At 52.6% G+C, this 12,529-nt stretch overlaps 1 protein-coding gene across 1 annotated transcript in view; it reads left to right on the top strand.

The window, feature by feature from the left end:
- The window catches only part of Clstn3 (calsyntenin 3), a 61,885-nt gene that overhangs the window by 23,602 nt on the left and 25,754 nt on the right, over positions 1-12,529 (top strand). The window contains exons 17-18 of the mRNA XM_021248021.2: positions 3,474-3,676; positions 3,847-5,046. Coding sequence (XP_021103680.1) covers positions 3,474-3,676; positions 3,847-3,987 — 344 coding nt within the window. The 3' untranslated portion in view covers positions 3,988-5,046. The remainder of the gene's footprint in view (positions 1-3,473; positions 3,677-3,846; positions 5,047-12,529) is intronic.

Here is a 12,529-nt window from a genome sequence, read left to right as displayed (position 1 = left end):
AATCTCCACTGCTGCCCCCACCCCCCAAGCATAACCAAGGAGCAAAGAAAGGTTCAAAGGCATGTCACATGATAGTTAGTCAATGGAGACACTCTAGTGAACTAAATCTTTATTTTTTTTGAACCACTGGGGTCTTCTCTCTCCCTGCCTCCTTTTCCTTCCATCCTTGTTTTGAGCTGGAGTCCAGGTGCCCCATGCTTCCCTCTAGATTTCAGTTTCGAGTTCCAGTCGGCCTTTCCTTCCTTGTCTTGGCCTGAGCAGGCGCAGGGGTCAGAGTTTGGCTGAGGGCCTTGGAGAGGCACCATAACCTGGCCCAAGAGGTGATCCGCCTCATCAAACCTGTTCCAGCCCTTTTCTGACTCCTCAGGTCTTCCTTCCCTCCCTCTTCCTGAGCCCAAGGGTGATGTTGCAGAATTATGGTTTCGAAATGTCAAATTAATCATGCACAAGCAGCAGGAGATACGGTCTGGCCCAGTGGGACGGAGGCCCGTTTCTCTGTGGCTCCATGTGCTCTGGACAAAGATCTGTGCCAACTAGGATGGTCAGGGGCGGGTGGCCTATGTAGGGTCTGAGCTCAGACCTTGGAGAGAAGGTCTGCAAGCAGGAGAAGCACTGGGAAGCTGAGAAATTGGGAATCTAGGAGGGCAGTTAAGGGAGAATGAGATTGTTTGAGAAGGGTGAGAGGAGATAACGGAGTTATCCCAAACTTTGACGTGCATCATAGTCACTCGGGAGCTTTAAAAAGTCTTGGGGTTTAAGTGACACCCCAAAACAGTGATGTCAGAACGTCTAGGGGTGGCAGCCAGGCATCAGTGGTTCTCCAAGATCCCCTGTGTTTCTGGTGCCCGGCAAAGTTTGGACACCGTTTCCCTACTTTGTTTCCTACAAAAATCTGAAGCTTCCCAGAAAAACTCACAAAAGAAAGAGGATTGAAAAGAAAATGAATGAGGAGGTAAAGAGAAAAGGTCAGTGATGTAGCCAGGGAATAAGGCCACCTCATCAAGTGCGTGCTGAGATGTACAATACAGATGCAGGGGCGTGCCAGGGTTTTGACTCTGGGCTTCCTTGGAGCTAAAGTGGAAGGAAAGTGGAGCAGCTGTGGGACCGCAGGGTAGGAACCAAGTAGGGTAGGAACCAACGTGACTCCCCTGAGGCTCTTTCTTCACAAGGAGGGGACCACATGGGGTGAGGACAGGGATTTCAATAGTGTCCTCACAATAGATGGGCCGTTTGCTAAAACAGCCCTGACACTAGGCCAGAGAGGTTGCTCAAGGGCAGAGTGAACTGATCGCATCTAATGGAGCTAGAAAGGGTGTTGGAACTTCTTATATTCTTGATTTTTGTCTGTAGCTAATTTTAAAATTCTCCCATCTCCCCGGCGTCCTGGGCCATCTTTTTTTTTTTTTGGTACGGGCGATTGAACTCAGGACCTTGTGCTTGCAAAGCAGGTGCCTGAACCACTGAGCTAAATCCCTGGCCCCTGGGCCATCTTATACTAATTAACCCGACTTGTTTGCCTACAGAGTGTCTGTATTTTATCTTTCTTGGGGTCCTTTCTTATTCCTGGTAACCAACCTGGCATTTTCTTCACCAGCCCGGGGCTCAGAGGGACAAATGCACCGATGCAGCATATGCCAGAAACTTTGGCCTGTTCTCCTGGTGCCCGGGTGAAAGTTGACTGGCCGAGGCCCCACTGTGGGCCGGCTTAGCCCCCGGGCCATCAGCGAGTGGGGTGGTTTTGCCCACTGACTAGGAGACAGAAGGGGTTGTGTTAGGCTGGTGGGCAGGAAGGGTGGCTCTGTCTCCTTGGCCCTCCTCCCCCATTCGAAGGTGGTTGAGAAACTTCATCCTGCCTGGCCCATCTTCTCCTGGGAGCCAGTGCCCCGAAGCCTGCCCACCACGCTGCTCTGGCAGAGTCAGTCTGCCTGGCAAGTGGCCCTGAGTGGGCTGTGGATCAGGTCAGTCTGGGGACACACTTGGCCAAGAGCCCTGGGCGGCCTCTGGGAGGTGCATGGCTGGCAGTCCTGCCCAGCCAGGCCTTCCGCGTACACCTGCCTGGCACTGGAGTGGGTGACTGTGAGCGTGCTGGTGGCTGCTGAGGAGGTCATCTGCAGCAGGGTTGGGGGGCTCCTGGGCTGTATGCGTCTCTGCTCTGCTCTGTCCATCGCTGTGAAAGTCTCAGGCTGTAGGTAAACTTGGGGCTGGGCTGGGATGTGATGTGTGTGTGCAGGGGCGTGCCTGTGCAACTCACATGGACTAGCCCCTGAGCAAGGGCTGCGTGTCCTGGGTCAAGGTGTCTTGCAGGGGTGTGGACATGTGGCCTGTTGTGACTCAGCTGCCTGCCAAGGCCCTGGGCCTGTGGGTGCACCTGTGGGGTCTCTGCCTCCATGTGCTGTGCCTGGGGCTGGAGACGTCCCTGCTTTGCCCCCTTGTGCTTCTCAGAGAGCTGTACCTGTGTGTGCTGAGGGCGGGCAGGGCCGTGTGCAAAGCCACCTCCTCTGCAGTCCTCGTGGCCCAAGCCTGCAGTGTTTACGTCCTCCTGCAGGGGCTTGCTTGGTCTGCTCAGCTGGTGGGGAGCTGGGTGGCTCTGCACCTGTGGCTCTTCCACACCTTTCTGGAGACGCTGAGACACGTTCTGTTAATTCCGATATTTGATCAGGTGGCCAGGTGGATGGTGAGGACAGGCGTGCAGGCCATTGGGGCCCTGGCTCAGGTGCAGGGTATGGTGGCTCTGGTTCAGCTGTGTGCCCACGTGTTCTTGCTGGGCCTGTACCTGTGCATGCACGTCTGTCTGTCCTCCATCAGCTCGCAGGTCCGCGTGTGGGTGCAGGTACCCTTCCACCTCTCACTGCCTGTCAGGATCCACATCCCCATGAACCTGGGCATCAAAGTGAGGCTGAAGGGTGGGAAAAAGGGGAGCTCTGAGGGGGAGGCGGGGATGCCTCAGGGGGAGGCCAGGAAGGAGCAGAGGCCCCACGCGTCCCGAAGCCTTGAGCCCATGAGGAGGAGGGAGGTGTCGACAAGCAGGAGCGAGTCCAGCTCAGGTGGGTACATGAAGGGGCTGCTCCTTGCCCCTTGGCGTGTCCCCGACCCTGGGGCCATTAGCTCCTCCAGGAGGGCTTTGGAGCCTGCATCTGCTCCTGCCTCAGTCAGGCCCCTGTGGCTATCCCCTCCGTCCCTCTGTCTGGGCATCTCTATCTAGGCAGGCTCTGTCCTTGCACTCTGTTGCTGTCATGGCAGTACTGGCCAGGAGCGTCCCCTCCCTGGCCCCTGCCTCCCTCTCCGCATGCACTCCAGTCCTGCCGCAGCTGCTCTGCTCCTGCCCTTCCTAGTGCCCATTTCTCTTCCAGCTCCTCAGGCTCCGACCTGTCCTGGGCCACTTCGCACAGCACTCCTCTTGCTTGGGCAGCCTCTGCCCGGTCCAGTGCCCCACCTGGCCATATCCCTATGTTCTCCTCCTGCTCTCCCCACAGTGGTCCCCAGTGCCGCAACCCTCATCATCGTGGTGTGTGTGGGCTTCCTGGTACTCATGGTCATCCTGGGCCTTGTGCGCATCCATTCCCTTCACCGCCGGGTCTCAGGGCTCAGTGGGCCCCCGGGGGCCTCCAGTGACCCCAAAGACCCGGACCTCTTCTGGGATGACTCTGCTCTCACCATCATTGTGAACCCGATGGAGGTGAGTGGCTCTGATATGGAGGGGTCGGCAGAGACCAGTGAGGGACCTGGCTTGCTCCGGTGTCTCTGGAGGGCAGAGGTGGGAGCGTGGGCCAGAGGAGAGGCCCTGGGGTGGGGCAGGCTGCCGACCCGTCTTCCTGTGCTCCTGCCCTGTGCTCCTGCCCTGTGCAGTCCTACCAGAGTCGGCAGGCCTGTGTAGTAGGGGCAGCCGGGAGCCAGCAGGAGGACGAGGACAGCAGCGACTCAGAGGCAGCCAACTCCCCGAGCAGCGATGAGAGACGCATCATTGAGAGCCCCGCACAGCGCTACTGAGGCCAGGCTCCTGCCAGAGAGCAAAAGCAAGCTCTGCCCTGGGGAGACAGACCCGGGGGAGAAGCAGAAGGACGTTCTGAGAGAAGAGACCAAGAGGCAGGCGGCTCTTCGACAGCCGTCCTTCAGTCTGGAAAGCCAGTAGCCCTCCTGGCACCACCCCTGGCCTCCTCCTCCACCCTCCCCTGCCGTGGGGCTGTCCTCCCCTGGCTGCTCCTGTGGCACCCGGGGTGGCTGGGGGACCCTAGTAGCCCTTTCTGTCCCCCACGGCAGAGGCCCCCTTCCTCCCCTGTATCTGTCTTCCCCACCAGCCCTGCTCTGTACTGGGGAGGAGGTGTCGAGAGCCATGGCCGGGCAGGGGTGGGGTGGAGGGGCTCTGCGGCCTTCTGCTGTCCTGTCCCGGAGATTGTCCTCCCTGGCCCCGGCGACTGGGCCTGCCCCGCTGCTCTCCCGATCTCCTCACCTCCACTTCCATTTCTCTCTGGGGATCCCCGCTCCTCCACCTCCCCAAGTCCCCTTCCTTTGTTGTTCTCTTTCCTCTTATGCCCTGAAGTCCTGGGGTCCCACAGCCCTGCCCCTTCCTCCATGGCCAGCTTGTGGCTGGCTGGTGGGGCTGGGAAGGGGAGCAGGAGCTCTGGGTGTATTATATATGATGTATATTTTTTCAGTGTTGTCGTGAGTGCAACCCCGTGTCCCTGTGTGCAGCTCACAGCCTTGTGTGTGTGTGGCATTGTCATGTCCTGGGTGGGGGTAGGGGCTGGGTGTGGCCAGAGAGGGGACACACCCTGGGGTTTTCAAATAAAACAACCAAAAAAAAAAAAAAATCTGCAGGAGCTGCGTCCTAGCTACCCTCTCCCTGGGTGTGGGTTTCAGGGTCACTGGGAGAGGAAGAGGGGGTCTCACTCCCCTCAGCGCCCCTAGACAGAGACAACTCAAGGAGTCCTGCAGACTCCTGGGTGGACCCCCAGTGATTTGTGGGGGACACTGTCAGCCCTTTCCGCGTCTTCTGGAACATTCTGTTGGGAGCACACCAACCCCTGGCCCAGGAGTCCAAGACAGAAGGTAGGTGCACTGCTATTTGGAACCAGGGGCTCTGGAGCATCCCTGCTGAGCTGCCCTGGCCCGTGGCTCCCCTGCCGTGGCTGCTGAGTGGCCTCAGCCTGGCCCTCCATTCTCTGTCCCAGGACTGACCTAAGCCCCAGGTCGCTCAGGACAGAACCGGAAGAGCTATTTCGGGAGTGAGTGTCCCTCCTGTGCTGTCCCTGCCCCAGGAAGGCTTCCTTTCTGTGCAGTGAGGGAGTCAGAGCATCAGTGAGCCTCTGACTGCTCTGTGACGTGGCTGTCCTCTACCTGATGTCCACCCCCACCCCACCTCTGCCAGGTGGCCTTGCTAGCCCCGCCCTCTTTCCTGGCTGGTATTTCCGCCACCTGTGGTAGCTCCACCTGGGCATCCTGTGCCTCAGCATCAACCTTTGTGCTGATTCCACTGTCCTGACCCTCTCGCCTTCACCCAGTTACCTAAGCCCTGAAGGTCGGCCTAGATTCCTCCCTCTCCCACTCTCCTTGTCCGATGGTGTCTAAACCCTGTCCTTAAATCTCTCAGAGAGGACTCTGTCTCCTGGGCTGCCGTTGCTGCCGCCTCCCTGACTCTTAGCCTCCCCGTTTTCACCTGCTCTGTCCCAAGAGGCTCCTGCCCACTCTCGACTCTGACCTTGGGCTTCCCCGCTGCCCATCCGTCCCTGACTCTGGTCTCAGGTGCCGGCCTCCTCTTTGGGAAACTCCCTGTCTCCTCCCCTTGCTGTGCCTTGGCCCCTTAGCCCAGGTGGGCCTGGTCTAGCCTCCCTCCCTCCCTGGCCTCTTCACCTGTCTGCTCTACTTCCTGGTCACTGGGCTCTTTCCTGCCTTGTGCCTGTGTGTGCTGCTCCTTCCACTCAGCATGTGCCATCCCTGTGTGTCCAGTCATCTTACTGCTGAAGGCCCAGGTCAGAGACTTCCAGGAAGTCTTCTGGGTCCCTTGGTCCCACAGGCTGTGGCATGGCTCCGTCTGGGTTCTCTCTGCAACTCTCATCGGGCCTGGCACACAGTACAGGTGCAGGAAAGGGTGAATGAGGCTGTGTGTGGTTCTCAGACTCAGGGAAGAGAGCTGCCCCGGGGGCTTATTGGCCTGGGAAGTCAGGGGACAGAAGGCGGCCAATCGGAGGCCCTGCACCGGCCTCTCCTGTCAGGTCTGTCTAGACGCCAGGCTATTGTGGCACCTTCTAGGACAACACCACTCCCGGAGTCCCTCTGAAGGTCAAGGTGAAGGTCAGAGCCTTGAGACCAAGCAGAGCGTTAGCTGTCAAAGGAGTTTGAGAGTTTTTCGTCGGTGGGTCTGAATTCCTGTGCATTTGTCCTGCTCTCCTCCCCCTTCTTATTCCCTCGTCCTCATCCTCTTTGTCCACATTCACCTCTGTCTCTGAGACCACAGCTTCCCTTGGAGAAGAGGGGAAGCCACTGTTTCTATTTGCCTTAGCAGCCTCCTGCCTGAGACCTGGGGCTCAGGGTCTTTATTTTCCTCCAGCTCAAGTTTTAGGGGCAGGGAGTGGCTTGGGAGAGGGCAAGCTGGCTTCGAGTTCTGTACCCCCAAGAACTGCCATGTGGCAGCCTAGTCCTGGTATCACTGGGCCATCTCCGGGCCTTCCTGGATCATCTGTCTCTGGCCAAGTGTGGCATCTGCTGGGGTCCAACCATTCGGCACCAGCCTCCAGGATGCTCTCCAGTCGGAACCACTGACCACTGAAGATTTCTTACAGGTGTAGCCTTCCTGTTCTTCCTCTTCATCCTCAGATCTGACACCCTAGGACCCGGCCCAAATTTCCATTGTCTTCCTCTGTGACAGCTGGGCAGGCAGAGGTGCCACTGTAGGTGGGCACGGGGGGCTCAGAGGCCTGAGATGTCGAACTCCACCTGGCACCACTGGCCCCAAACTTATGCCCTCAATTGCCGACTCAGCTTCTCTCAGTCTCTGTCTCTCTCTCTGTCTCTCTCTCTGTCTCTCTCTCTCTCTCTCTCTCTCTCTCTCTCTCTCTCTCTCTCTCACACACGCACACACACACACACACACACACTGGGCTGTAGGAATCTCACACACTACTTGGCATGCAACAAGATGCCATGTCTGCTGCTGGAGGGAAAGGGCAGCAGGCAGGAGTCCAAATGGGTTTTTATTTTGTTGCTCAAAGTCTGGAAAGATGTTTCTTGATGGCCTCATAGAAGCTGGCAAAGCCTCAGGATCTCAGGCCTTGGCAGGGTTTCCAGTTCACCTATTCACAATTTAATTAGAAACAGCAAACACATTTCCCTGGGCCTCGCTCCAGTTTTCCCTCCTGGGGCAGGAGGCTGTTTTCCTCTCAAGTCCACTCTGCAGTGGAAATTAATTAGCTGCATAAAAGGTGCCCGATAAACGGCACTGTGCTTGGGGAGAAGTGGAGCTGCAGCAGCAGATATATTAACTCCTGTTTCAGGAGCAACTCAAGTTCCTTCTGGGACCAAACCAGAGACCGCATCGTCCTGTCTGTGCCTTTGGGCACCGCTGTGCCCACATCTGAGTCAAACCCACCCTGAAGTTGATGCGCCATCAGCAAAGCTTCTAAAATCTCTGCATCAGCCCCTCCGTGGTTTCTTAGGGAAGAAGGTCAAGGGCCACAAGTCTCCCTGTCACTTCTGCGTCTCTTCCCACGTGGGGCTGGCTCCCTGACCCTTGCCTTCCAGGGAAAGCTGTCCTTGCCCGCCTGCTGTCCTGCAGACACTCACAGTGGGCTCCCCCTGGCTGCCCCCAGGAGGGAGGAGGAGAAGGGAGATGGTGCGGGAGAGATGGGTGTCAGACGGGGAGCCGCCACGTCTGCCTCCACTGCAGGCTGCAGTCCCTGCCTCTCCTGCGGCACCACACTGCAGAGAGCTTAAAATACCCTCGCCCTACAGGAAAAGGACAGACCAGGATCTAAATTTAGTGAGCAACAGTGGGTGGGAGGAGGGGGATGGAGATTCAGGGATATGGTGGAGCTGGCTTTGTTAGAAAAGGAGCAGGAACCTTGTATCTGCTGGCGATTCCAGCCCACAGGACCTAATGATTCAGTCTCAAAGACCTGACCCCAATTTCTGCAGCGCCTCTCCCATCTCCCCGTCAGGGTGCGTTTCCAGCAAAAACACTTGTAGTTTGGGGCCGTGTGGCTCCTCTTCCTGCATTGCAGTCCCAGTGTGGCTGGCTCCATGGCTTGGGGCTGTTAACAGGTTACAAAAGCCCCACTGGAGGAGGCTTCTGATAGGCGGCCAGGCACTGAAAGGACCATCTTCCATCCATGGCCCCACAAAGACTGGAACTAAGTCCACAGGCATGACATGGTGATGAGGATAATACTGCTTCCCGAGGACAGACTCGGGACTGGCCCTGGGGGACATGGGCTGCTCTCGCCCCTGTGTCTTCGAGGCTGAGTGTGCTCAGCACAGCTGCTTGGCCCAGTGACCCTCAGCCTCAGGGATCTGCACTTGACAGTCCATCTTTGGCTTTGAGGAAACCCAGAGCAGAGAAGGTCCCTCTTGCCGGGTGAGGTGGTGGGAGGAGGGGCTGAGAACAGGGACTTTGCCATCAGTGAGGCCTGTGTTCAAATCCCAGGAATTCAGAGTTGTCTTGGCCTTCAACTTCTTTTATTAGTAAATGTTTGCAGTACATAACATTTACATTCCTTGTGGGGAATTGGTACATATTAATTCTTTTCTCATCCCTTTCCCCTCCCCTCTCATCTTTTGATCCCTTTCACATTTGGGCAAGATCTATCTCTCTACTTCCTATTATCTATCATTTATTTTCCTTTTTATTTATATTTTGTGTTTCCCATATAAGAGAAACAGTGTGACATTTGAGCTTGTATATCTGATGTGTTTCACTTAATGTTATGGTCTCAAAGTGCATCCATTTGCCTGCAAATGACTCAAGTTTATCTTTCTTTATGGCAGAGTAGTACTCCATCATGTTTAAATACCATAATTTCTTAATCCATTCATCTGTAGATGGGCATATAGGCTGCTTCCATGATTTAGCTATTATGAATTGTGCTGCCATAAACATGGCTGTGCATGTATCGCTGTAATGTAATATCTTTGACTCTTTTAGGAAGAAATCTAGAAGGAATAGCTGGGTTGAATGGAACTTCTATTTTTAGTTTTTTGAGGAATCTCCACACTGATTTCCATGGTGGTTATATCAGTTTCCATTCCTACCAACAATGTAGAAATGTTCCTCTTTTAACAATAGAACTTTTCCTGAGTAACTCAGAATTGACACACTGTGAAGTGCCTGATAGTGTACTTGTCAGCGATCCCCTTGTCATTAATTGTTAGGAGATGGACAGAACTGTCCCTCATCCCAGTGACGATGGAGTTTCTGACAGCATGAAGTCTTGGGCAATTCCACTCCCGAGATGTGTGGGAACGTTGTTGAGGCCTAACTAAGCTGCATCTGGTTCAGCCTCTCTTACTATCATTAGGAACCATATCACTGGACAGATGAGAGTCATATGTGGAGAGGCCTGTATCTCAGATTGTGAGGCTTGTCCACAAGCTCCCGAGTTAGCCCCACCATCTCCAGCTGTCTCTGGAGTTGTAAACTTTATAATCACTTGGTTCATTGTATAACCCTTGACCACAAAGTTGAATTTTGGAGACCCAGATTGTGGCTTTAGTTCCTAAGAGGGATGTACTTTTTTCCACTGAAAAGATGAGAAGGGATAGGGGTCCCTTACATGCCATTTTCTTGTTAAGAGAGAGAGGTGACTGAACTTACTGCAAACTCAAAGGCTGAGCACACAAATTAAGAATGCTTGTGTTTGGAGCTTTCTAAGAATCATATTTGCTTAGGGAATCAAGGAGAAACAAGTCAAAAACACAACACTGACAAAATAATAGAGGATTTGGTCTTGTTCCTGGAAGAGGAACAATAAAAAGTCGAAAGAAAAAAAAAGACTGATTAAGACAGAGGAAGAGAGAGAGATTTCACTGGAAGAAAGGACAGTAGACTTTGAAGACAGGTTAGGGGTGTCTGAAAGGAGTGTGAGGTTTTAGAGGCCAGGCCAGGGGCAGAGATGAAAGGGAAAAGGTGATGCCATGCACCTTAGAAAACAGAGGCTGCTGTGGTTTGGATAAGTGTCACCCAAAGGTTCAGGTGCTGAGGCTTAGTACCACCTGTGGTGCCATTGGGAGGGGATGGGGCTTTTCAGAGGTGGGGCTTAGGAGAGGAAGTTAGGTCTTTGCAGATCACTGAAAGGTCAGAGGGGACTATGGGACTCTGGTATCTTCCCTTTTTTTTTCCTTCCTGGGTGCCTTGAGGTGAGCAGCTTCCTCTGCCTCACACTTGTGCCATGAGCTGCCTTACCACAGGCCCCAAAGCAGTGAGGCCAGTCGACCGTGGACTAAACCCTCCCAGATTGTGAGCTAAAATAAATCATTTCTTTTAAAAAGCAGATTTCAAGAATTTGCTGAAGTAATGAAAAATGAACACAGAAGTCACTGGCAGGCCTATAGAATATAGTGAGACAAGCCAAATACAAAGGGAATGCAGAGCTGATTAGGTGAGGGCAGTCTGCTGGGCTCTAGATGGGTGCAGTAGCAGCCATCTATTTAAGACAGGATGGAGCACAATGCAAGACAGCCTGCTTATGTGAACAGTGGCCAGCAGAGACAAATCTTCACCAGTGAGAACTATCCCAGCCATGTGTAGCTATGGCTTTTCTGTCCTGCTCTTTAATCTAATAAAGTCAGTGTTTTATTGCACCCTGCTATTGTTTGAATGTTGAATGTCCCCTCAAAGGCCCATGTATATGTGCTGCCGAAGCGAGCATAGGACATGTTTTTGTTTGGTACTGGGGATCGAACTTGGGACCTTGCGCTTGTGAGGCAGGTGGCAGAACCACTGAGCTAAATCCCTGGCCCTCCTCAAAGGCCCATGTGTTAGGGCTATGTGGCAGGGTAGTGCTGCTGGAAGGTGGTGGAATTTGTATGAAGTGGTCCCTAGTAGGAGGACCTTAGGTCATTGAGGATGTGGGACCCTGGGCCCTTCCTCCTCCTCTTTTTTCCCCAGCTATAAGGTGAGTGGTTTGCTTTGGGACATATTCCCTGCCACTGCCATCCGTCACTGCCACCAGAGGCCTGAAAGCAATACCTGATCATGTAGTGGAGGCCAAAATAACCCTTTTATGTTATAAGTTAATTCATCTCAGGTATTTTGTTATACTGCTGGAAAGCTGATGAACACACACCATCATTTTGGGCTGCTAGCGTGGAATACTTCAGACTGTATGAGTGTCTTTCTTTGAGACAAGATACCTAACACCCAAAGTTAAAGGAGGAAAGGTTTACTTATCTCAGTTTGTAGAAGTTTTAGTTCATAGTTGGCTGGCTCCAAGGCAGGGTGGCATGGCAGAGAAAAAGTTCATGGCAGGCAGAAGGCAGCAAGCAGCAAGTGACAAGCACCAAGCAATAGCAACAGCAGTCCTCTTTTTGTCTCATATATTTTATTCAGGCTACCCAGAGTGAGTAGCACTCATACCCTTAATCCTAGCATCACACCATGAATCAGTCACAGCATCACACACCCTAGATCCAGCCACTTCTGAAAAGCCCCACCTATGACCACATGAGGCTTTAGGGGACTTCTAGATACAAGCCATAACAATGAACTTAACAACAAACATTTATTTGTTACATATTTGGAGGCAGCAAGTCCAAGGCATTATATGTATAATTTTTTTTTTTGGTATTGGAGATCAAACCTAGGGTTTTGTTCATGCTAGGCAAGTGCTCTGCCACTGAGCCACACCCACTGCTGTACTAATTTTTTTTTTGGTCCCAGGGATTGAACTCAGGACCTTGCCCTTGAGAGACAGGCATGGTGCCACTGAGTTAAATCCCCAGCCATGTCCTACTAATTTTTAATCCTAATAATCTTGGCCTTCCTGAGAAGGTAAACTTCTCTACTTAGAACAGTAAATGACTTTGCAACCCTGAGAAGGGATAGAATTTAGTGCAGAGACCATGAAGCAAAGCATAATATTTTGATGTTAAATTTAAAATAGGTTTAAACATATGTATGTATGTGTAAGTTTAACTTCTATTTAAGTCAAGCTTTATGTTTTCAACTGGAGATATGTGTTGATTTTAGACCAATAATTTTTAGTTGAAAGCATACGATGCTACTTAAGTTTATAAACAGTATTATAACATATAAGACAAATCAAACATTTGAAAATGACAAAGCAGATTTACAAGAATTGCTTAAATTGTAAGAAAAATTTTGCACACAAGGATGCTAAGTCTACCTTGTCTGCCTTGAAGTGTGTGAAGAAAACTATCAGATAAATTAAGCAAATGAATATGGTCTAAAACAGTTATGGAAATGTTACCAAGTTTGTAAATGGGACTAATTGTTAAGGGAATTTAAATCTGCTCAAATTGAGTTAAACATCAATCAAAGAACAAGTAGAAGTGATTTTTAAAGAAAAACATGACATTCAGT

Source organism: Heterocephalus glaber, unplaced genomic scaffold, assembly GCF_053883595.1.
Source record: "Heterocephalus glaber isolate CG9 unplaced genomic scaffold, H.glaber_assembly_v1.0 deba00001444, whole genome shotgun sequence".
Classification (NCBI taxonomy): domain Eukaryota; kingdom Metazoa; phylum Chordata; class Mammalia; order Rodentia; family Bathyergidae; genus Heterocephalus; species Heterocephalus glaber.
The sequence above is the reverse complement of the archived record's forward strand: the minus strand, read 5'-3'. Positions and strand labels throughout refer to the sequence as shown.